Here is a 23,096-nt window from a genome sequence, read left to right as displayed (position 1 = left end):
ACGTGTGTCAACAGGCAGTCACACATCACATGGGGCCTTCACAATATTCTGACCTTAAAAAGGGGTTTTCGTCTTCTAGAACATTCACAAGAAGTGGCCTGACGGAAGGAAATTTAAACCCTCTAGCATTTCAGAGAGCAGAAGATATATGTGTCACTATTATAAATAATAAGGAAATTAAAATCCTCCAGCATTTCAGAGAATAAAAGATGTACGTGTATTAAATACATATAATTAAAGAAAATTGTGCTCAAATTCTAGGTGGCTGAGTTTCTCCCTTTGTAAATCAAGAAAGAAAACACGCCCACAGAATTTCATCTCAGGTTTTAATAGAGGCTCTCATTCACTATATACAGGACTCTCCGCCAAAGGTGGCCTGGTGGGTAGCGACCCAAACGACACCAAAAGCCGTGGGTGGCTCAGGGGCCACTAGCGGGAACAGTCTTGGCCGGCTGCACGTCCTCCATCTCGGAAGACAGCCAGCGGTAGGTACGGTGACGCCGCAGCACCTCAATGGCCTTGAGCTCCAGGGGCGTGGCCTGAACGCCCAGGTCTTCCAAGCCTGGCAGGTGAGGCAGGGTTTTGTCTGTGGTGTGAATCTGCGGATAGACGAGAGGTACAGAGAGCACTGAGGGCCGGCCTCGCAGACGCTCCAACCCACGAGCCGGCCTGAGTCCCGCCGCTGAGACTTCACTGGCTTCAGTGGATGGGGGCAGAGACCACCAGAAGCAGAGCACAGAGAAGGGCCTGCATGCGGAGGGAAAGGCAAGGCCCCACGGGTCAACTCCAGGTCTATCCCCAAGCACAGAGCAGGGCTCAGGTGAGGGGTAAGAAGCAGTCAGTCTGGGATGGAGCAGAGGGACTGCCAGATCCATAAGCTCAGCAGAGAAATGGGACCGGCTGGTTCTCTAGGCATGGCTTTCTGCCTCGGTTTTGCTGAATCAAGATCACTCAGCAATAATCCGTGAACCTTGATGCTCCAGCTCTTCTTAACCTGGCTGACTAATGCTGACTATGGATCTCAAAACCTAAACCCACACTGTTTGGAGGGAAAGAGGTTAAGCCTGGAGATTCCAAAAACTCCAGCTCATCTGTGAGCAAACGAGGAGGCTGGGTGTATACCCGCAGCAGCATCAACCTCTCCAGCCCGGACACGTCCACCATCCTTCCCCAAGAGCTGCCCAGTTACCCCCAGACCAAATCCAAAACCCACCGGCCTGCTGCCCCAACACTCCTCAGTGACAAATGTACGAGGAGCAGCCGTCAGACACGCTGGAGCGTCCTGCCCACCAGGTCTCCCGCCCGATCCTTCTTGAACACAGAAAGGACACCTGGAAACTGGTCTTGGATTCTAGACCCAGCACGTCAGAGCAGGGACAATGGCTGCCTATTCACATCGTTCTCCAAGGACTGTTTCATCTTCTCTTTTAGGTAACATTCAGAGGGAGCTTCCCAGGTGGTTCAGTGATAAAGAATCCACCTGCCAGTGCAGGAGATACAGAAGAAGAGGGTTCAATCCCTGGGTCGGGAAGATCCCCCGGAGGAGGGCGTGGCAACCCACTCCAGTATTCTTGCCTGGAGAATCCCATGGACGGAGGAGCCTGGCGGGCTGCAGTCCTTGGGGTCGCAAAGTCAGACACAACTGAGCGACTAAACAACAACACTCAGAGGACAATATGGCTGCTGCTTGTCAGTAAGAGGGAACAGGTTTTCAAAGGTAGAGGCAGCAGAGTGTATCTATTTTGTTTCCTCTCTAGAAACACTTCTATGCACAGTGGGCAAATGACCAGTGAGGGAGACCAGCATGGAGACAGTGAGACAGGGAGCGACCAGCGCACCGCAGGGGACGAGAGGCACCTGGAGTCGGGCCAGAGGATGGAATGATCTACCACCTGAACTGGAGTGGGTAGAGGGGAGACAATCCTCCACTTTTCTAGAAGTGGAAAATTATCAATGCTGTGATAAACAGTTCCATAATAAAACGTTGAACAAAAGGGTAGGAAGAGGGAGGTGCTAGCTGGCACACTTGAGTGTCGCCCAGCAGTACCGACAGGCCGGTCTGTGCTGTCCAGAACAACAGCCGCCAGCCAAAGCAGTGACTTTAATTTAATTAAAATTTTATAAAATTCAAATCTTATTTCTGCCGTCACACAAGCCATGTCTCAAGTGCTCTGCAGTCACTGTTGTGGGGGCTGCTTTTCAAGCACACTCGAGGACAGAACACTCCCAGCCCAGCAGGAAGGACGGGGCAGTCCTGTTTACATGGAGAGGGGTTAGGAAAGGAAGGAATCAAGGGGGAAGGCTCGATTTTGGGTTTGAGTATCAGAGAACAGTGATACCATCAACTGAGCTGCGAGGGCCTGGGAGAAAAGCGGGTTTGCGGCCCTCCTTTTGGACAAGCCAGGTTTCAGATGATGACTACACGGCTAAACAGATGGGAGGCTTGCCACTGGGTGGGCGGGGGCAGTCCAGGTGGGGAACTGGATCTGCCACCATGAGTGCACAGACGGAACGAGGTGAGAGGCTTCCAGAGAAAGAGCCAGGACAGACAAGGGCGGAAGACAGAGCCCTTGGTCCCCAACACCAGAGACCAAGGACAGAGGCTGAGCCAGGGAGATCGAGGGGCAGGAGAAGCAAGAGAACCGGGGAGAACAGAGGGGAGTCAGGGCTTCAAGAGGAAGGAGGGCCGCCTCTGATCAGCGCAGCTCCCAGCGGGTGAGAGGAGGTCAGGGCGCTGACCGCCGGGCCTGGCAGCAGAGACTGCAGGTGACCTGGGACGAGCAGCATTTAGGGGGACAGTGGAGATAAAAGCTGAAAGGAATGGATTAAAGCAGGGAGGAGGTGAGAAGCTGGCAGCCCCAGGTACAGCCCGCTCTTCCAGGAAGTCTGACGTACAAGGACACAGCAGATCAGGGCAGCAGCAGATGGGATGGGCCGAGGGCGGGACTCTGGACTTTAACACACAGAGCTAGGAAGGCATGTCTGTATGCGGGTGGAGATGATCCAGGGGAGAAAGAAAAACTGAAAACCTCCAAGACAGGGCCCGGAGAGGCTGGGCATAGGTGAGGTTCATGTACATGGGTGGGGCTGACCTGATACACAGGGACTGCAGACAAGCCCGTGGAGTTGACCCAGGAGGTCCCCGGAGCGAACTCAACATTCGCTCATCCATCACCCACCCAGCAAGGGCTGGTCACCCTCATACTCACCCGCTCCACTTTATCCCTCGTGGTCCAGGGTTCAAATGGACTAATTTCAAAGAGCCGACTGATCCATCTGGAAGAGGAACAAACAGGGCACACGTGATAAGCATCTCTGCTCCCTGTTCACGCCAGGCACGGCATGCTGCCAAGGAGCCGGGAAATCACTGAGTGTGTTTAAAGAAACTAACTAGCACCCGAACTTCCTGGCTCCCAGTCTGGGAGGTCACCTCTCCTTTCAAGCTGCCGGCCCGCCTGCCTGCCCCGAGGCCGGCTCTCCTTGGCCCCACCAACGGGACAGTGAATCAGGAAAACCGAGAGAGAGTGCAGCCGCCCCGCCCACAAGACAAACAAAACAGATCCAGTTGAGTGATGCCTGTCAAACTCAATTAGAGTTAAGCCCCAGATATTCAGATATGCTTCCATTAAGGGGCAAGGCAGGCGTTGTGCAAGATAGAAAGCGTGAGCCTTAAGGCAGGGGCCCTGAGGATCCAGGAGATCCAAAAGTGAGGAGATGCCTAAGATCCAGGGTTTGAATCAGGAAGCCAAGAGAAAACCCAGATGAGAGGGCCACCTGCCTCCTGGGTGCCATCTCTTCATCCTACTGAAACCTGGGGGATTCCTCATCTGTCACCTGAGCTCCTGTCTCCTGTGTCCTTGGGACAGAAGGCACACGAGGAATTCCTGGGGGCCCCCACATCCTACAGAGGACTGGAGGCGGAGCAAGGAGCATGTGCCCCAGGGGCAACCATGGGGCCAGCTCTACTCCAATCTGCTTGTCCTAAGGGGTCTTTATGCAAAAAGTCATTGAACCCAGGCTTCTGCTGCTTTTTAAAAGCCTGAAAAACATCATTCTAATGGGAGGTAAGAAAAAAATGAAAAGGAAGCTGAAGACAGATGAAAAGTTCTCTAAGAACTCAGCAAGCCTCAGATTCTGTCCAACCTGCTTCACTGGCAAAAAGGACAGTTTTGGCTTAAAACAAAAAAAAAAAAAACAAGCAAAAAATACCACTTACAATCCTCCAGCTCTGTGCCCTGGTTCTATGCTAACACATCAGTGAATCTTCCCACCACACTGCCTTCTAATTTTCTACTTTTCTGACACCTATTAGTGTACAGGCTTTTTGAGGATTTCCTGTAACATCCTGAGCGCCTAGAACATTGCCTAAGACACAGTTGGCATTCAAGAAATGTTTCTAGAGTGACTGAGTGATCAAGCAAATGAAGAATTCAGCTGCCATGCTGGTTCATCAATCTCTGGCAAACTGGACGTGAAAGTGTCCCTAACCATGACCTTAGTGTGTGACGTGATCATTCCAAGGTGCGAAACCTACAGCGCTTCCCTGACAGCTCAGGGGTAAAGGACCCGCCTGCCAATGCAGGAGATGTGGGTTTGATCCCTGGGTCAGGAAGATGCCCTGGAGAAGGGAATGGCTACCCACTCCTGTATTCCTGCCTGGGAAATCCCATGGACAGAGGAGCCTGGTGGGCCACAGTGCATGAGGTCACAGAGTCATACAGGACTTAACGACTAAACGACAACAACACACCTACACGGGAAAGAGTGAGGCAAGAAGCAGGAAAAACAGACAAGGCAACTGCAGGAAGCGGCTACATCAGCCAAGTTCCTTTCCCCAGCCATGTGATCAGACTGCCTTGATGGAGGGTGCGCTCTCACTCCTGGGCAAGTGGATAAAACAGGGAAGCCTAACTGCTCCTTTATACAATCTGCCAAGCAAGACACTGCCAATTACACCCAGGACTTCTAGTGGGAGAATGTGAAGATCTACAGATCCATCTTCCATCACGGTGTTTATTCACCCATGAAGCCACACTCCCTTTCTTAAGCTCCTCTGGTTCTTTCCCAGATGGACATCAAGAAGGCGTCAGGAGCCCCTCCTGGTTAGAGATTCTGAGATTTCACCGCAAGGGACACACTCCCTGTAACCCCTGGGGGGAGCATCACAAAGGGAAGTATCCGCAGAAGCACAAAAAGCAGCGCTTTACTTACCGATAGGCAAAGTGTGGCAAAGGGTACGGCAGGAAGGGCCTGTGAGCCACAGCAAAGACGTACTGCACGAGATCGAAGAGCAGGTACCGACTGGGCCTACGAGCAGAAGGTTCACAGTTCTCCAGATTACCTGCTCCTCACACACTTCTGGTTTTAGTTTAACAAGATAACATCATTCTTGTGAAAATGGAAAACATGTATGTCCTATAGGAAATACAGATTAGCACAAGGAAAAACCTTCCGCCAAAGATGACGCTAATAAACTTAATATATCCTTCTTATTCCCTTATTCATTTTTTGCTTTTATAAGATTACACAGATCATCCTATTCCGTAATGTCTTTTTCATTTAACATCAAACGCCCATCATTCTGAGTTCCGTTAACTGTGACTCAGAATGGTCTAAGTGTCTCTGCTCACAGAGAAAGGCACACTGAAGGCTGTGTCCTTCCCAGCTTAGATCACATGGCTCAGCACCGTAGTAACTCCTCTGTACACGTCCTGACAAAACCTCATCCCCCTGGCTCCTCTCCCATCCTTGCAGAGCAAAACCCTTCTCTGGTTTAATCCAAGTATCTGCACCTGAGCCCCCAGCAAGACAGAGTTGCAGAGAACATACTCCTGGGCCTGCCCTTACATTTCTGATCATGAGCTTCAAGGAGAAGCTCAGCTCTGCTCTTCGGTCCTACTGGGTGCTCCTGGGGGAGGGGGGGTGCTCTTTCCCTCTTTTCTCAGGGGGTGCCTCCTATCTTCCTCTGCATCCTCAAATTTTCCATATACCTCTCTCCGCCACCCCATTCTGCCTTTTAGCTGATGATCTTGTTATTTCATCCTTTACTTAATGATACCTTATGAAGCACAAACGCTTTTAATTTCAATGAAGTCTAATTTATCCACTTGTTTCTTTGGTGGAGTATGCTTCTGATGTCACATCTACAACATTTCTGCCTAACCCCAGGTCCAGATGTTCCTTCCAAAAGTTTTCTAGCTTAACCCTTACAGTTAGGTCTCTGGCCTATTCTGAGTTAACTTTTCACGCATGGTGTGGAATCGAACTCTGTGGCCTCTCTCTGCATGTGGACAGCGCCATCTGCTGAAAAGATGATGGCTTTCCCGTTGCGGTGTCATGGCGCCTCTTCAAAAATCCATTGTCCATAAACATGAAGTCTGGTTTCTAGACTATCAGTTCTGCTTAACTGGCCTACACGTCTACTCTATGCCAGTGTCACGCTGTTTTGATAATTAGAACGTTCGAGTAAGTTTTGAAATTGGAAAGCTTAAGTGCTCCAAGTTTATTTTTCTTGGTCAAAATGGTTTTTGCTATGGTGGGTCTTTTGTATTTCCATATATATTTAGAGTAAATTTGTCAATATCTGCAAAAAAAGAAAAAGGACCTGCTTGAAATTTGGTAACATCAAGTTGAATAGACAGATCAATTTGGGGAAAATTGCCACTTTAACAATATCGACTCTTCCAACCCAAGAATACACAATGTCTTGCCATTTATTTTGGTTTTCCTTCATTTTCCTCCTTGATGCTATGTAATTTTCAGTATACAAGTCTTGTGTTTCTTTTGTTAAATTTATACATAGGTATTTTATTCTTTTTGATGGCATTGTAAATAAACTTATTTTATGTATTTTCAAGTTGTTCATTTCTGAAAAAGGCAACAATAAGCCTGTGAGTAACATGTCTAGAAATTACTGTTGTTTTAAGTCACAATCCTTTTATTTTAATAGGCTGTACGATTTTAAAGTCAAACTCCAGTCACTCACCCAACAAAGGCAAAAGTTTTCCCTCTGGCATCTGGGTCTTTAATTGCATTAATAATTCCTTTGGTGACATCCACAATCTACGAGAAATTATAACACATGTTTCAGTAATTGCTGAAAGAGAGAGCAACAGAAGAGATGTGGGAGAGAATTTTAAAAAGGGAGGGAGGAGGAGAGCAAGCCACATCGATCACCACAAAATAATGCAATTAAAATGACATCACTGTCTGCTTTCAGAAAACTTCTAAAAGCCACTTCTCAAGGACTCAAATGAGCTCCATGTGGAAGGTCACCGAAATCAATACTTTCTCCAGTGGGAGCATGTTTATCTCCAGGCCGTGCCCAGGCCTGTCCCACCAGCTCCAATCTCACCCCGTCATCATCATCCTTCTCCTCTTCCTCGTCTGTCACCACGCTGTCACAAACCATGAGGCTGAACCACATGGAACACCCAATATTCTACCATTTTGACTTTCAGAATAATCTTATGATATATAATAATATATAATATACATATAATAATAATCCATATGATAGCAGACCCCATGGTTTTCACTGGGGGTGATTCTGGCCCCCAGGAGTCTCGGGCAAATGCCTCAAGTTTTAATCCGCACAGTTTGCAGGGGAGCTACTGCCATCTGGTGGCTGGAGGCCGTCCCACAGCAGCCCCACAACAAAGCGTAATCCCACCCAGAAAGTGCAGTGTTCCAGGTGAGAAACCCTGGTTCATCACCACACGGAATCCACACGGTTCTCACCTCTGCTCCCTGACATCTGGTCCCCTCTGCCTGGGCCACTCCACCCCACCCACTGCCTTTGACCAGTTGCGAGTCATCTTCAGGGTCTCCCCTAAGATGTCACTTCCTTGGAGGCCTTCCCTGACCTCCACATTTGTCCTCTGCCATACCTACGTGAAACCCCCTCCCCGTCAGCACCTGTCACACTGCCCGATGACGGCCATGCTGACCTGCCCCTGACTGGGGCCAGCGTGAGGCAGCACGCATCTGTGTCCTCACAGATATACCCAGTGACACTGTGAATATCCCAGTGATATCCCTCAAGACACTTCTCGAGTGAATGAACAAGTGAAAACGCACAGGATACCTGTACCTCTCCAGTACACTGAGAAACAGTCAGTCAGTCAAAGCAATCTGACAGAGACAAAATGTCAGAACTTACAGAATTAGGAGAAAACCTGAAAACTGATCACTTCAATCTTGAATTCGGCAAAAGCTCCTTTATCCAGGGTACTTACATATACTGGTTGTTTCACAGTCTTCTTGCCCAGGGAAATAAGAGGGACACCACCAAACCAGCGGATATCTGGCAGAAGAAAGGCAACATCTTAGAAGGCCTCACCTGCCTGAAGACCCTCCTGTCTCTGGGTGTCCCGAGCTGGTATAACTATTTTGTGTAGTAAAAATAAATAAATGTAGCTGACTCTGGGGGAGTGAACAATCTTATTAAGAGGCAGCCACCTTTATTTGTTCTTCACACGACAAACATAGGAAGTGAAAGGGTGGTCAAATACTTAGGGACAGGAGGAACAAGGACAGAGGACCACACTTGGCCACTGGTCTTCTGCTCTGCACTGCTGGGCGCACAGCCACTCCCGAGGCGCAGCTCTACCTGACCCCACTCCAATCAATAGGCCGGCAACACAAGAAGCCCAGAAAAAGACAGGTGGAAACAGACGTGTAGTGTGTGATCAATGTAGCACCACAGATACGCAGAAAATGGAAGTATTTAATAGATGACGCCAAGACGGTCATTCTTCTATTTGAAGGAAGAAAACCTACTTGCGAAATAATTGAGGAATCTGTCTTCTCTGCCAAAGATGTCAGCCGGCTTTATGATGGTGGCTTCTGGAAATGTCTCTCTCACTTCCTTCTCTCCAACAGCCTAGACAGCCAAACACAAAAGAGCTCTGCAGTAAGTGAGCGAAACTTCCATCTTTCCACTATCAGAACGTCCTTCCGCTATCAGAACACCACGGGTCCTTCCAGGTCATGTCTGCCTCCAGGCTAAGGGCATCCTATGATAACACTCAGTTATAGGCACCATCACCCACCTCCAGCCCCACCTCATGTGCAGTTTTGCTTCCCACTTTCAGTTACCCACAGTCATCTGTAGCCTAAAAATATTAAATGGAAAATTCCAGAAATACTTGCTAAGTTTTTAAAGTGCACACTGCTCTGAGTGGTGTGGGGAAATCTCAGGTCCTCCTCCTCGGGCCTCCTGGCACATGAATCTCACATTACCATGAGAAGAAGGGTGAGCACAGTTAGTAGACGGAGCGACAGATAGGGTGGGGGTGCTGCATTCACACCACTTTTATTACAACCTATTATATGGAAAGCTATGACCAACCCAGACAGCATGTTCAAAAGCAGAGACAATACTTTGCCAACAAAGGTCCGTCTAGTCAAGGCTATGGTTTCTCCAGTGGTCATGTATGGATGTGAGAGTTGGACTATAAAGAAAGCTGAGTGCTGAGGAATTCATGCTTTTGAACTGTGGTGTTGGAGAAGGCTCTTAAGAGTCCCTTGCACTGCAAGGAGGTCCAACCAGTCCATCCTAAAGGAGATCAGTCCTGGATGTTCATTGGAAGGACTGATGCTAATGCTGAAACTCCAATCCTTTGGCCACCTCATGGGAAGAGTTGACTCATTGGAAAAGACTCTGATGCTGGGAGGGATTGGGGGCAGGAGGAGAAGGGGACGACAGAAGATGAGATGGCTGGATGGCATCACCAACTCAATGGACATGGGTTTGAGTGAACTCTGGGAGTTGGTGATGGACAGGGAGGCCTGGCACGCTGCAATTCATGGGGTCGCAAAGAGTCGGATACAACTGAGCGACTGAACTGATTATAACTGCTTTTTTATTAGTAGTTACTGTTGTCAGTCTCTTTCTGTGCCTGATTTATACATGAAACTTGATCACGGGCATGTATGTACAGGATAAGCAAAGGGTATACTAGAGAGCTCTGTACCATCCCCGGTGTCAGGAATCCACTGAGGGTCTGGGAATGTAATCCCAGCAGTAAGTGGGGGGATTCATGTACACAGAATTTAAAAAGAAAATGACACACAAAAGAGCCCTGCAGCGTTTAGCTCTTGCTGGGCTTCTTTCCATATTGATTCCAGGGAAACTTAGGCAGAAGAAGGAAGGAGAAAAATCAGAACAGATTTTTTTCTGGCCTCCATTTTTCCTTCCAATCACAGATTCTCTGCTTTGTGTCAATTATGAGCAACCTGCCAGAGAAAGGAGGGTGGAGTGCAGGAGGCCGCAGCAACGGAAGTGGCAGCAGGGCACGCCGGCCCAGAGGCGTGGGCACGGGGCCCCCTTCCTCTGCTGCGACGCCACCTCTCAGGGTCTCTGTCCCTCTGAGACAAGGCCCCTGGGTCGGTGTAGCTGTCAGCACCTGGCTTGGCCTTCCCTCCCACCTGTGCCCGCCAGGGGTGGCATCAGAGCCCCGGGGACTCGGACCTCAGTTTCCTGAGCTTCTCAACTCCAAAAACCTCGTCTCCACCCCACTCCCCCCTCTCAACTTGGATGCCGTAGATCAGAGCATCCCCAAGCACCCCTCCTCTGAGCTACTCTCTGCTGACAAGCTCCTGGGCTGCCAGCCTGCCTGTTCCCTGCTCTTCTGCTCCTGAGATGCAACCCTTCACCTGCCCAGGACCCCTGTCCACTGTTTCTGCCTTCCTCCATACCAACCCTCGCTGACATCTGCTCCAGACTAGAGTCCATGGCCACCTCTGCCTTCACTCTCCTGACTTTGGGATAAACCATTGCTATTTAAGGAGAAGGCAATGGCACCCCACTCCAGTACTCTTGCCTGGAAAATCCCATGGACGGAGGAGCCTGGTGGGCTGCAGTCCATGGGGTCGCTAAGAGTCGGACACGACCGAGCGACTTCACTTTCACTTTTCACTTTCATGCATTGGAGAAGGAAATGGCAACCCACTCCAGTGTTCTTGCCTGGAGAATCCCAGGGACGGGGGAGCCTGGTGGGCTGCCATCTATGGGGTCACACAGAGTCGGACACGACTGAAGTGACTTACCTTACCTTACCTATTGCTATTTAAAAGTTTAATTATTACATTATGAATTCAAGCAACAGTATGAAAACCAGCTTCTCACAGATAGCTTTGAAATCCTGAGTCAGGTATTCTTAACCAGTTCCTATTTTTTCTTTCCAGGAATGTTGATATTGAGGAAGTTTTTATAAGATTCCCCAAGCTACTCAGCAACACCTGGTGCATGTGGAATTATTTTCGTCAATGGATTAGAAACTAGATGTGAGCTAAGACCATGTCTCCCCAGCACCCACTATACCATGGAGCACATGGAAGGTGCCTAATAAATGATTTGTTCAGTTAAAGATTACAGTGGATCCAACAGCTGGAGCCAGTGTCAAGGAACTCTGAGGTTCTTATCAGCCTGACTCCAAGCAGACTCCTCATGGCAGGAACCAAATGCCGAAGGCAGCTCCAGGCACCACAGCCCCTCCTGTGTCCCTGATGGTAAAACGTCTCTGGTTACAGGCCTACTCCAAACCAGGCTGGTCCATCTCCAGGCACAACTGGGACCACAGTGGGGCTTCTGGGAGTCCAGGAAGGCTAACTACAACGTGAAGAGCCATCTCCCCTCACAAATATCTATCCTGTCACCCCAGCCTTCACATCACTCCTCCAAAGGCATAAGGCACGACTATGCAGGGGTCAGGGAAAGAAAGACGGACCTTGAGCTTTTCTGGGTGACACGGGTATGACTCTGGTACAGGAATCAGACTCTGCCTTTTGTGTTTAGCCTGTAATTCTGTTACATGCTAAGAAACTTTACACTCCTGAGGGCAGGTAACAGGATAAGCCACCCATCTCTGCAGCCGTTTAGCACAGTTCCCTGCAAACAGAAGACACTCAACCACACCTCACCCACACGACAATCACACCATGAGAACTAGGAATCCCCTAACTCTGGACATGTCGGTGAGAAACCTTTCTCACTTAACTCACGCCCCTAAGGGGCCAAGAAACCCAAGCTCTGTGAACCACTTTCCAAACTGACTTGTTCTTTACCTTGTTTCTTAGATACTTAGAAGAGCTCTTAATATCAGCATTCAGATGTGAAATGTGAATAAATTTTTCAACTCCAGCTTCTTTGGACACTTGAGCGATGGCTTGGGGAATCTTGACAAAAACATCCTCAAAGTCAAAGTTTCTGGAAGGAAAAAACAGCGGGTGGTTAAGGACACTTGACTTGGGATTGCAAAGCTTTCTATGATAAGCTGGTTTCCATATGATTGCTGGGATTCATAACAGTTAAGTTTTTAAATAGCAACGATTTAACCCAAAGTCAAAGGTAATGGTTTTTTTTTTTTAATTTTACAGGCCTGCTCACTGTCATTACCAGACATAATGTCAGGCTGACTATAAGTGATCAAACAGCATAGGTATTGTCCTCTGCCCTCAAGGCTCCCCAAGGCTGAGGCCCTTTAACAACGTCTGGCTGCACTGTTTGGGTGGGGAGTGGGGAAGCGCTGGGTGCTGGAGGGGAGATCATTTCTTATTCCTGGGCCTTTGTTTCCCTCAGAGGAAAAAAAGGAAACTAAAAAAAAATCCACACCACTCACCAATTTGATGCAATAACATAAACTAAGCGCCTGCTCTGTACAAAGGGCTGCGATAGTCATCTCAGGGCTAGTAAGGCTGAACAGGACCCGCAAGTCATCAGAGAACTTAACAACACGTGACAAGGCAGACACACCTTAAACACATCTAAGGTAAACTCTCTCAAGTGCGGAGAAAGGGGCATAAACCAAGAGCTGCGCGACCACAGGATTCAAACCCCTTTAGCTGTGCGCTTGAAACCGTCACAACACTGTTAATCGGCTACACCTCAATACAAAATGAAAAGTTAAAAAACCCACAACCTCACCTGTTGATAAACAACACACACAGGGGCTAAAAATCACTTTCAAACAGGCACTCATGCTATCCTTGATTAACAACAAGAAGAACAGACTGAGAACACTGCTCACACGAGAAAAACCAGTGTGCAGCTTGTCAGTCTGGGGAACAGGAGAACCCTCCTTCCTAGCCCATCCCGGATGGAAAGATCCAAACACAGGACCCACAGGGGCGATGCCGGCAAGGGGATGACACCCGCTGCGCTCGTGTGACTTATACTGGTTTTTCACGAGCAGCATGTCACAATGTCTGCACAGTGGACTTACCACCAACTAAATCCCCAGCTGGGGGGTCAGGATATTTGGGAAGAAGGGAGGGGTCAAGTGGGGAGGGCGGCCCCTGGGTGTGAAAAGGGTGTTCAGTCAACACCGATGAACTAACTAAAAACGTCACAGCTACAATCCCTGGCACGTTACGTGCCCAAGAAACGCCCACTGCGCCCTCAGCCCGCCTGCAAAGGAGAGACAGGAGGCCGAGACTCACTGGGTCTCCCACTCTCGCCCGACCAGGTTGATGACCACGCTGCTGTGCTCCACGGCTCTTCGGATTGAGTCCTTGTCTCTCCCGTTCCAGTCCTGTAACACAAACATTTTTTAAAAGAGCAAAGTGTGTCAGTGGAAGAGTGCAGGCCCAAAGAGGATGATGAAAGAGAAGTCAGCTATGTGAACAGCTAAGCCAGGCACCCAGGCCCCGAGTGTTTCTCCACAGAAACTGCGGGCACTGGGACAGCATAGTTCTTCGTGGAAAGGACCATCCTGTGCACTTGAGGATGCTCAGCATCCCTGGTCCCCACCTAATAAACCATATGGACTCCAGTCACATGACAACCAAAAAGAGCCACACATTTTTCACCACTCCCTTGAAGGCTCTCCCCACCCCATCCCACTGCCCTGCCCTACTGGCAACTATTGGCCTAAAGGAAGAAGCTGAAGGTTGAAGAGTAACAGCACTGAACGCTCAGGAAGAAGTGTTTCAAGTGAAGTCTACGCAAAGCTAGCCAGGTTATTAATCACCCTGTTCGTAATCTTCTCTGTCTAGAGAAACACTGTCCAGGAGAAATATAACATGAGGAACACATGTAATTCTGATTTTTCTATTAGCCTCATTTAAAAGAATGAAAAGAAACAGGTGAAATTCATTTTAATAATTTACCTTATTGAACCCAACATACTCAAAATACTATTTCAATACGTGGTAAATGTGAAAAATTACTAACGATATATTGAATAGTTTTGCCTTCGAACCAAGTCTTTCATTTATGGCATACCTCAATCCAGACCAAGTGACATTTCAAGGGCTCAAGAGCCAATGTGGCCAAAGGTTACTGTCCGGCATGGGTTAAGAGCAGGGGCTGGCAAACTATGACCCCAGGCAAATCCAGCCTGCAACCTAACTTTGTAAATAAAGTTTTATCAGAACACTGCCACTCTCTTTTGTTCACATACTGTCTATGGCTGTTTTGGGGGCTTCCTAGGTGGCTCAGTGGTAAAGAACCCTCCTGCCAATGCAGGAGATGCACGTCAATCCCTGGGTCGGGAAGACTCCCCTGGAGAAGGAAATGACAATGCACTCCAGTATTCTTGCCTGGGCAATTCCACGGACAGAGGAGCCTGGCAGGACACAGTCCATGGTGTTACAAAGGGTTAAACAGAACTGAGCGACTAAGCACGCATATGGCTGCTTTCAAACTACAAGGGTAGAGCTGGGTAATCATGACCTGCAAAGCTTAAAATATTTCCTGTCTGGTTCGTTAGGAAAAAAGTCTGCTAAGCGCTGGACTAGGGTTTACAAGAATGGCCTGTGAATGGAGATCGCCCTTGGTCCACTTTGGCAGGAAACTGCTGCTTGGTTATACTGCCTCTCCTCCCAAAAATGACCTTAGCAGTTTACATTAGTCGGCTCCAACGATCAGTAAGCCGGGCTCTCACCATAAAGATGATCTGGCCCAGGTCACCCATGGGACGAAGGTGCATGGTGTCATATGGCTCGCACCGGTAGGGGACAATCACCTGTGACCCCATGCGACCTAGAAAAGAACGGGTTGAAGCAAGGGTCAACATTAACATAATACAATTACATTATACAGCAGTGATTTTGTAAACATTTCAGTTCTAGTATGACTGTTTTTGTTCTTCAGTTGCTCAGCTGTGTCCTACTCTTTGCCACCCCATGGACTGCAGCACGCCAGGCTTCCCTGTCCTTCACCATCTCCTGGAGCTTGCTCAAACTCATGCCCTTTGAGTCGGTGATGGCATCCACCATCTCGTCCTGTCATCCCCTTCTCCTGCCTTCAACCTTTCCCAGCATCAGGGTCTTTTCTAATGAGTCAGCTCTTTGCATCAGTCGGCCGAAGTACTGGAACTTCAGCTTCATCATCCGTCCTTCCAATGAATATTCTAGTATGATACGTGAATCACTTCTATGCTTAATTTAAAAAATATATTTTGCCATTATGCTCGAGATGTCATAGGGCTTCCCAAGTGGCGTAGCAGTAAAGAACCCGCCTGACAAAGCAGGAGACACAAGAGACAAGGGTTTGATCCCTGGGTGGGGAAGATCCCCTGGAGAAGGACATGGCAACCCACTCCAGTGTTCTTGCCTGGGAAATCTCATGGACAGAGGGGCCTGAGGGCTACAATCCATGGGATTGCAAAGAGTCAGACACAACAGAGCACATAACAGCAACAGAGATATTGTAACTTTTCAGGGTTCCCTATTTCTGCATTAACGTCCTGTACAAGAAGTCTGCGCCTGCTCTGAATGTACAGGAGTCCAAAACTACATAAATCCAAAATAGGAGGAATTCAAAACACTGTGACAATGAAAAGAAACAGAGCTCACAGCTTCTCAGTAGGTAAACATAATAAAGAGCTTTGGAGTCTGTTGAACTTGAGGAACTTGACTTACCAAGGTGGTTGACGACATAGCGGCCCAGGAATCCCGTTGCTCCAAACACAGTGGCCACAATCCCACTGACGGAGGAACGCCCACCTTTCCCATGTGGTATGACTGCATGATGAAGCTGGCGCTGCGGTGGGCTATGAAACACAGAGGCGGCTAGGGCAGGAACAGAAGAACCTTGAAGAAAACCCAGAACACACACAAAAGTAACCATGAATACAGAGAGCTTCTCTTCCTGGAAATGCAACATTATTTTGCTCTCAGTATTTTCACTTACTTAGGTAACAGTGCAAAGTTAACTTTTGAATTACAAGTTATAACTGAAGTGCCAACCGCAACAATAAATACAAATGACTACAACAAAGAAGCCACAGGACATAAGGAAACCGTATAAAGATTAGAACAAACTCCCTGTCCTATAGGCTATAATTTACCTAGAAAGACAAATCACCTTATGAAAAATAATCAGCAATTACAAATTAAGAGGGTATAAACTTCCCCATGAAAGGAGTAGAAAGAATGCAAACTAAAGGCACCATAAGTTACATGACCTTGAGGAAGGATTCCTGAATAAAGCATTCTGAGAAAGGTTTGAGGGAGTAATGACAGAAAAGATAGATTTCCATGTGAAACACCTAACACATCTAACGATGTAGGAGTAGAAATGAATAAGCCCGGTGCAGGGAACAACAAAAGACATGCTGCTGCTGCTGCTGCTGCTAAGTCACTTCAGCCATGTCTGACTCTGTGCGACCCCATAGACGGCAGCCCACCAGGCTCCGCCGTCCCTGGGATTCTCCAGGCAAGAACACTGGAGTGGGTTGCCATTTCCTTCTCCAATGCATGAAACTGAAAAGTGAAAGTGAAGTTGCTCAGTCGTGTCCAACTCTAGCGACCCCGTGGACGGCAGCCCACCAGGCTCCTCCGTCCATGGGATTTTCCAGGCAAGAGTACTGCAGGGAATAGCAAAAGACGTGCCTGGAACAGACTGTGAAACTGATGATGAATGAAAGTAGAGGTGATGATATGGGCTGGACGCAGAGATAAAAGATGATTTTTTTAAGAGTGCAATTCAGACTGTACTCTTTAGTACAACACTACTGAAAATCATCCAAAGTTGATGAGTAAGCTACTAAGAAAGTAAGTCTGTGTCTCCTTACTAGAGATGACTGCCCAGAAACCACTGTTTTTCCCTATCCAAAAGTGTGGAATTAGAGAAAGAGCCTAGCTTACCAAACAGTTACTGAAACCACAGACATTAAAAACAAACACTGCAGATCAGACACATAATAGTAACAAAATAACAACATCTAAATAACACCTAAACTTACAGAGACATCCGGCATCACTCTTAGGTATTATTTTATTTCACATTATCTTTACTGCCACTTTGTAGACCAGAAAACCATAGCCCAGAGAGGTTCTGTGCCTAAACCAAAGAGCCAGCAAAGGAGATTGAAAAAGAGAGAAAACAAAAGAAAATGGTAATCCAGAAGTCAAATGAAGAAAGTGATGGATGGAGAGAATAGTTAACTCTATCAAATGCTGCTGAAAAGGGAAATAAGCAGAGGGCAGATAGCCAGGATCTAGAAGATGTTGGCTGTTAAGTGGCCTGAACAAGAACAATTTTTCTGGAGTAGGAGTATAGTGGGGAGGTCCTAAGAGGAGTATTGAAAATTTTTCTTGGGGGATGCGGTGTAATGGGACTAAGAAAAACAAGACTAGAGGAACAAGAAGACAAGGAAGGGTTTGTTTAACATGGGCTATTATAGCATATTTATATGCTAACGGAAAACCCCCAGCAGAGGGAAAATGTCAACGACCCAGGAGAGGGAAGAAGAGGTAAGGGAAGAAGAGACCAAAGGCCAAGGGAGGGAACTGACTGGCCTTCCATCAGACCAGGAGAAGCTCATCCACTGTAAGGGGAGAGAGAGCAGAGAATCACCCCAACTCAGCCCTTAGATTTTTAGTGGGGAAAGGATGGTTCCCATCTGACTCCTTTGCATTCTCTGTAAAGCTGAGAATAGGACAGGAGCACGTGCTAGAAGTCTTAGGAGACTGGCAACATCAACTAGTCATATGGAGAAAGGGAAAGCAAATTTCCTAGAAAAATATGCTCAAAATTAACTTGAGATTTTTATTCATGAATTTAAAGGAAAAACAGTCAACTCATGTGGAGTGTTCCTTACCTCAGCTCTCCACTGCTCGGGGTCAGGCAGGAAATATGTAGAAACCTTGATTTAATCAGCATTGATTTTTTTTTTTTTTTTTTTTTTTTTATGACAAAGGGATACAGACTGGGGAGTTGAGAATGTATGAAAGGGAATGATCAGAATAATGAGTAACGAAGTTAGGGCACAGGATAAGACCAGAGCAAACAAAATCAGGAGAATTACCAGAGTCAAGGTATGAACATCTCCAAGGGTCCTAGAAGATTCATGAAGCATTCTGTGAGGAACAGTTACTTTCATTTATTGATACTGTGAAAATCCCCAGGAGGTAATGTTACACTCATCTCACACAGTTTGTTTTTTCAACAATTACAGACTAAGCACTATTCAAGAAACTGTGAGTAGCACAGTAAAAAAGACAAAGTCCCGGCTGCATGGAGCTTACATTTTAGAGGCTGATATGAACATTAATAATAAATGGCTGAGTACCTCACACATGTATGTACCCTGCACACTGTATGCACTCTCGTGGGTGCTCAGTAGCTCGGTCTGCCTGACTCTTCACGACCCCTGACTCTTCCCACTGCAGCCCGCCAGGGTCCTCTATCCATGGGATTCTCCAGGCAAGAATACTGGAGTGGATTGCCATTTTCTCCTCCAGGGAATCTTCCTGACTCAGGGATCGAATCGGGGTCTCCTCTGTCTCCTGCATTGGCAGGCAGGTTCTTTACCACTAGCGCCACCTGGGGTCCTCCACAAATACAAGTTATTACCCCCTGACTCCAGGCTCTCCATCTTCTTCCATTTACTGGGAACACCATCAGGGAAATAATATTCTTTATTCATTAAACCTACTTTGGCTTCCTACTTAATATCTAAACCAATAGTCTCCAAACACATTTGCTGGCACACTGCATTAGTGGTTTGTTTTTTTTTTAAGTATCATTTGTAAATTACATGCACCTTCTATGTAGTTCCAATATGTTACACACGTTATGCAATATATATGAAAGCACTTAGAAAAGTGTCTGGTATATAGTTTGAACTATGTGTTAGGTATTACTATTACAGAAAACATTTTTTTTAAGTCCTAATACTGTATTTTTATATATCATTGGTTCCTCTTACAAAACCCATTCGGATGACCACTGGTCTACGTTCTGCTTGGCTTTCAAAGGTCTCCATTATTTGATTCCATCTAATAGGGATTCCCAGGTAGCACTAGTGGTAAAGAACCTGCTTACCAATACAGGAGACGTAAGAGACAAGGATTCGATCCCTGGGTTGGGAAGCTCCCCTGGAGGAGGGCATGGCAACCCACTCCCGAATCTTGCCTGGGAAATCCCATGGACAGAGGAGCCTGGCGGGCTACAGTCCACGGGGTCACAAAGAGTCAGACACAACAGAGGTGACTTGGCGTACATGCCAAGGAGGTATTCAACCTCCTTTCCTACTGTTTCAGATCTTTAGGAAGTCATTTCACTGCCTCCAAAGAATTCTACTTCCTGCTTCCCTTCTCACCCCCTTGTCCTTGCCAGTGCCAGGAAAAAGCCCAACCCCTTTGACTCTCCAGATCATAATAGCTCTAAACAAACAAAAATCAGTGGAAGTATTGAAATTCTCCACAAGCCTTCCAATTTTCCCTCCCAATTTCAAATGATCTAAGTGAAAGCCAAGTCGCTCAGTCATGTCCGACTCTTTGCGACCCCATGAACTGTATAGCCCACGAGGCTCCTTGTCCATGAGATTCTCCAGGCCAGAATACTGGAGTGGGTTGCCATTTAATCTTTCCCTTTTCTGACTTCCTCTGGTACTTAATAGTCTCTCTGCATTTTACTGTGTTTTACACAATTCTGTAGTGTTTTGATTACATTACACACTAGACTGAACTCTCCAGAGTTTACTCAAAAACTTACTTTACCAGAGACAACAAAGCAGAGTGGTAAAGAGCATAAGATATGGCATCAGTTAGGAAAAAAAAATTTAGTTAAAGGGGAAAAGAAATGTATGTGAATGTCTATGACTGTGGTTACCCGATAGCAGGTACTCAATAAATTGCAGTTATTTGATTCACAACCTACATTACGTGACACCAATATAATAGTTTAACAAGAGCCAGCAAATGTCTCTGCAAAGAAGTCAGGCTAAAAAACCATCCATTGTAAATGGTGTGCACCAAGCACCTGCCCAGTGGTGTGGAGTTGTTCTACCCAAGATGGAAAATAAAAAGGAATCCCCCAAATACTGCTGCTCTCAACTCAGCTGAGCATTAGAACTACCTGTGGAGCTTTTTAAAATGTAAGGTGGAAGCAGCCAGTCTCAAAAATTCTGAGTAGCTCTTCAGTGAGTCCCTATTTCTGTTTAATATTATAAAGCTCTAAGAATGATTCTGACATGCACCTAATTTTGAGAGCAAATGATATTCTGTAACAACTGAAATACACAATGGGAAAATGCAATTTTTGGAGACTGACACAGGGCATGTTTGTGGAGGATAGGAGAGTGAAGTAATGATGAAGCTGTACTCCCAATTTCCTTGCTTTTCTAGTCTCTCTTAGTGAGTGGAAGAGCAAATGTGTGCTTTCAACTTGAGGACCACAGAAGATCCAATCAGAACAGAAGGGACAATAAATATGTCTACTTAGACAAATCTTAAGGTATTCCTTTATTCTTCTTCCTTTATTTTGATTTGGAAAAGTACTACTATAAATACTACTTGAATCTATTGAATCTTCTTAGAAACTCCCTGATGTTGTGGTATGATCATTTCCACTGTCATACACAGAATCTGAAGTTAAGACTGATTCAGAGTTTTCACAAAGTCATAAAGTCAATCTTTCCTCCACTATCCCTTTTTTCCCATCCATTTTAGATTCCTATCCTGCCCCTCAATATTTCTTTAAAAAAAAATTTACTGTATATTGGAGTATAGTTGACTAACAACGCTGTTAGTTTCAGGTGTAGAGCAAAGTGATTCAGTTATACATATACTTACATCTATTCTTTTCACACTCTTTTCCTATTTAGGCTGTTACATAATGTGGAGCAGAGTTCTCTGCACTGCACAATAGTCCTTGTTGGTTGTGCTGTGCTTAGTCGCTCAGTTCTGTCAGACTCTTTGCGACCCCATGGACTGTAGTCCGCCATGCTCCTCTGTCCATGGGGATTCTCCAGGCAAGAATACTGGAGTGGGTTGCCATGCCCTTCTCCAGGGGATCTTCCCAACCCAGGATCGAACCCAGGTCTCCCACATCGCAGGCAGATTCTGTGTCATCTGAGCCAATCTGTGTTAAACATAGCAAGCAGTGTGTACGTGTCAGTCCCAAACTCGCTAACTATCCCCCGCACCCATCCTTTACCCTGGTAACCATAAGTTCCTTGTCTATGTCTGTGAGTCTGTTTCTGTTTCGTAAATAAGTTCATCACTTACATTATTATTTTTTAGATTCTACATATAAACTATATCATAGGGCATGTCTCTTTCTCTGCCCAATATTTCTTATAACACCAAAGTCAAGGCTTCCCCGGTGGCTCAGTGGTAACGAATCCACCTGCCAATGCAGGAGACACCGGAAACGCGAGTTCGATCCCTGGGTCGGAAAGATCAGCTGGAGAGGGGAATGGCGATCCACTCCAGTATTCTTACCTGGAGAATCCCATGGACAGAGAAGCCTGGTGGACTACAGTTCTTGGAGTCTCAAAAGAGTCGGAGACGACTAAGCAACTTAAACAGCAACCTTACAGCCGTATCAGTACTCTGAGTCTCTGGGTCCTTTACATGCCCCCCCCCCCCCCCACTTTCTACTCTTTTCTCCTCTTCCCTTCGCGTTGCTCACCTTCTCTCCGCGAAGGCCCTTTCCCAAGGGCACAACTTAATATATGAGCTGGAGAAGGAGAGAGAAAGGAGAAACCGGACAGAGGCAGTTGCGGACTTAGAAAAACCAGGGGTCCCAGGGACTCAGGGCACCGCTGCAGCACGGCGCCACTCCCCAAACTTTAGATCTGCATCTCGGATTCCCCATCCGGGGCCGCCGTTCCCGGTGACACTTACGTGACATTGGCAGGACCCGGACAACTCGGGGGTGAGCGGCGGCCGCCATCTTCTCCCAAAATCCCCCGCGGCCGGCGCTCCAGCCGACTACGGCTACCAGGCTGGGTCAAAAGGCATCCTCCAGGCCATCTGCGCAGGCGCCAACCTGGAATGAAAGGGGCGAGTCGGAGGGTGGGGTGGACGGTGGCTCAGAAGAGCGCGTAAGAAACCGTGGGAAGGGGTTGAGGGATGTGAGGGAGGCCGTGAGGAAAGGGGGAAAAAGAGAGGAGTCTTGAGATCGGAGTTCCATGTTAGGAGCTGACCGTAAAGATGACGTCGGAGTATCGAGGAACCTGAAGTTCGGGGTAAACCACACACCGAATCCAGGGCAGCAGCTCAGCTTCCCCAACTCTTAGTTCATCGCTCCCTGAAAGTGTCCGCTGGGGCGGTCCTTGAGCCCTGGAAGCTTTTCCAGGAGAGGGCCGGGGCCCCGGGGACTGGAGGGGGCGGGGACGCTGAGAGAAAACGTGAGGGAGAGAAATACACGTGAGGAAGGATGCGTTCGTGGAGTCCGAAGAGCAGGTTACGTCCCCCGGGGCCTTGGCGCTTGCTGTTCCCTTTTCCTGCAGCGTGTCACGAGCTCAAGTCTTTGCTCGTGGATGACCTCGAAGACGACTTCTCTGACGTTTTGTATCATTCCACCTGTGTTTTAAGTACTATGATTTACCAAAGCCCTTATCTCACCACCCAACATGAATCCAGGGATTCTTAACTTGGACTCTGGTACAGGAGCGAGCTTCCGGAAATCTGTGAACCTCCCGAAATGTCCTGTAAAAGTTAGTAGGGCTGCCCCGGTGGCTCAGCGGTAGAGAATCCGCCTGCAATGCAAGAGACCTGTAGGAGACACAGGTTTGATCCCTCGGTTTGAGAAGCTCCCCTTGAGGAGGAAATGGCAACCCATTCCAGTATTCTTGTCTGGAGAATCCCCATGGATAGAGTATCCTGTGGGGCTACAGTCAATGGGGTCGCAAAGT

The 23,096-nt window shown here is 47.4% G+C and overlaps 1 protein-coding gene across 1 annotated transcript; it reads right to left on the bottom strand.

Annotated features, from left to right (window-relative positions):
• Nucleotides 1-312: 312 nt before the first annotated feature.
• NDUFA9 (NADH:ubiquinone oxidoreductase subunit A9) lies at nt 313-22,228 on the bottom strand. Its single transcript, XM_055568833.1, has 11 exons — nt 22,084-22,228; nt 15,868-16,038; nt 14,889-14,986; nt 13,444-13,535; nt 12,070-12,211; nt 8,782-8,884; nt 8,238-8,305; nt 6,986-7,062; nt 5,212-5,307; nt 3,210-3,276; nt 313-599 (listed from the first exon to the last, which is right to left on the bottom strand). The coding sequence occupies exons 1-11, from the start codon at nt 22,130-22,132 to the stop codon at nt 420-422; spliced, it is 1,143 nt and encodes a 380-aa protein (XP_055424808.1). The 5' UTR covers nt 22,133-22,228; the 3' UTR covers nt 313-419.
• Nucleotides 22,229-23,096: the final 868 nt, after the last annotated feature.

Source organism: Bubalus kerabau, chromosome 1 (genome assembly GCF_029407905.1).
Source record: "Bubalus kerabau isolate K-KA32 ecotype Philippines breed swamp buffalo chromosome 1, PCC_UOA_SB_1v2, whole genome shotgun sequence".
In the NCBI taxonomy this organism is placed as follows: Eukaryota; Metazoa; Chordata; class Mammalia; order Artiodactyla; family Bovidae; genus Bubalus; species Bubalus kerabau.
The sequence above is the reverse complement of the archived record's forward strand: the minus strand, read 5'-3'. Positions and strand labels throughout refer to the sequence as shown.

Excerpts from the sequence above, each read along its gene's own strand:
- NDUFA9 (XM_055568833.1), bottom strand. The coding sequence starts at position 22,132 with ATGGCGGCCGCCGCTCACCCCCGAGTTGTCCGGGTCCTGCCAATGTCA. Across the intron at positions 13,536-14,888 it reads TGGGCCAGATCATCTTTATG|GACTGGAACGGGAGAGACAA; the intron begins GTGAGAGCCCGG and ends TTTGTGTTACAG. Across the intron at positions 12,212-13,443 it reads GGGCGAGAGTGGGAGACCCA|AAACTTTGACTTTGAGGATG; the intron begins GTGAGTCTCGGC and ends TTTTCCTTCCAG.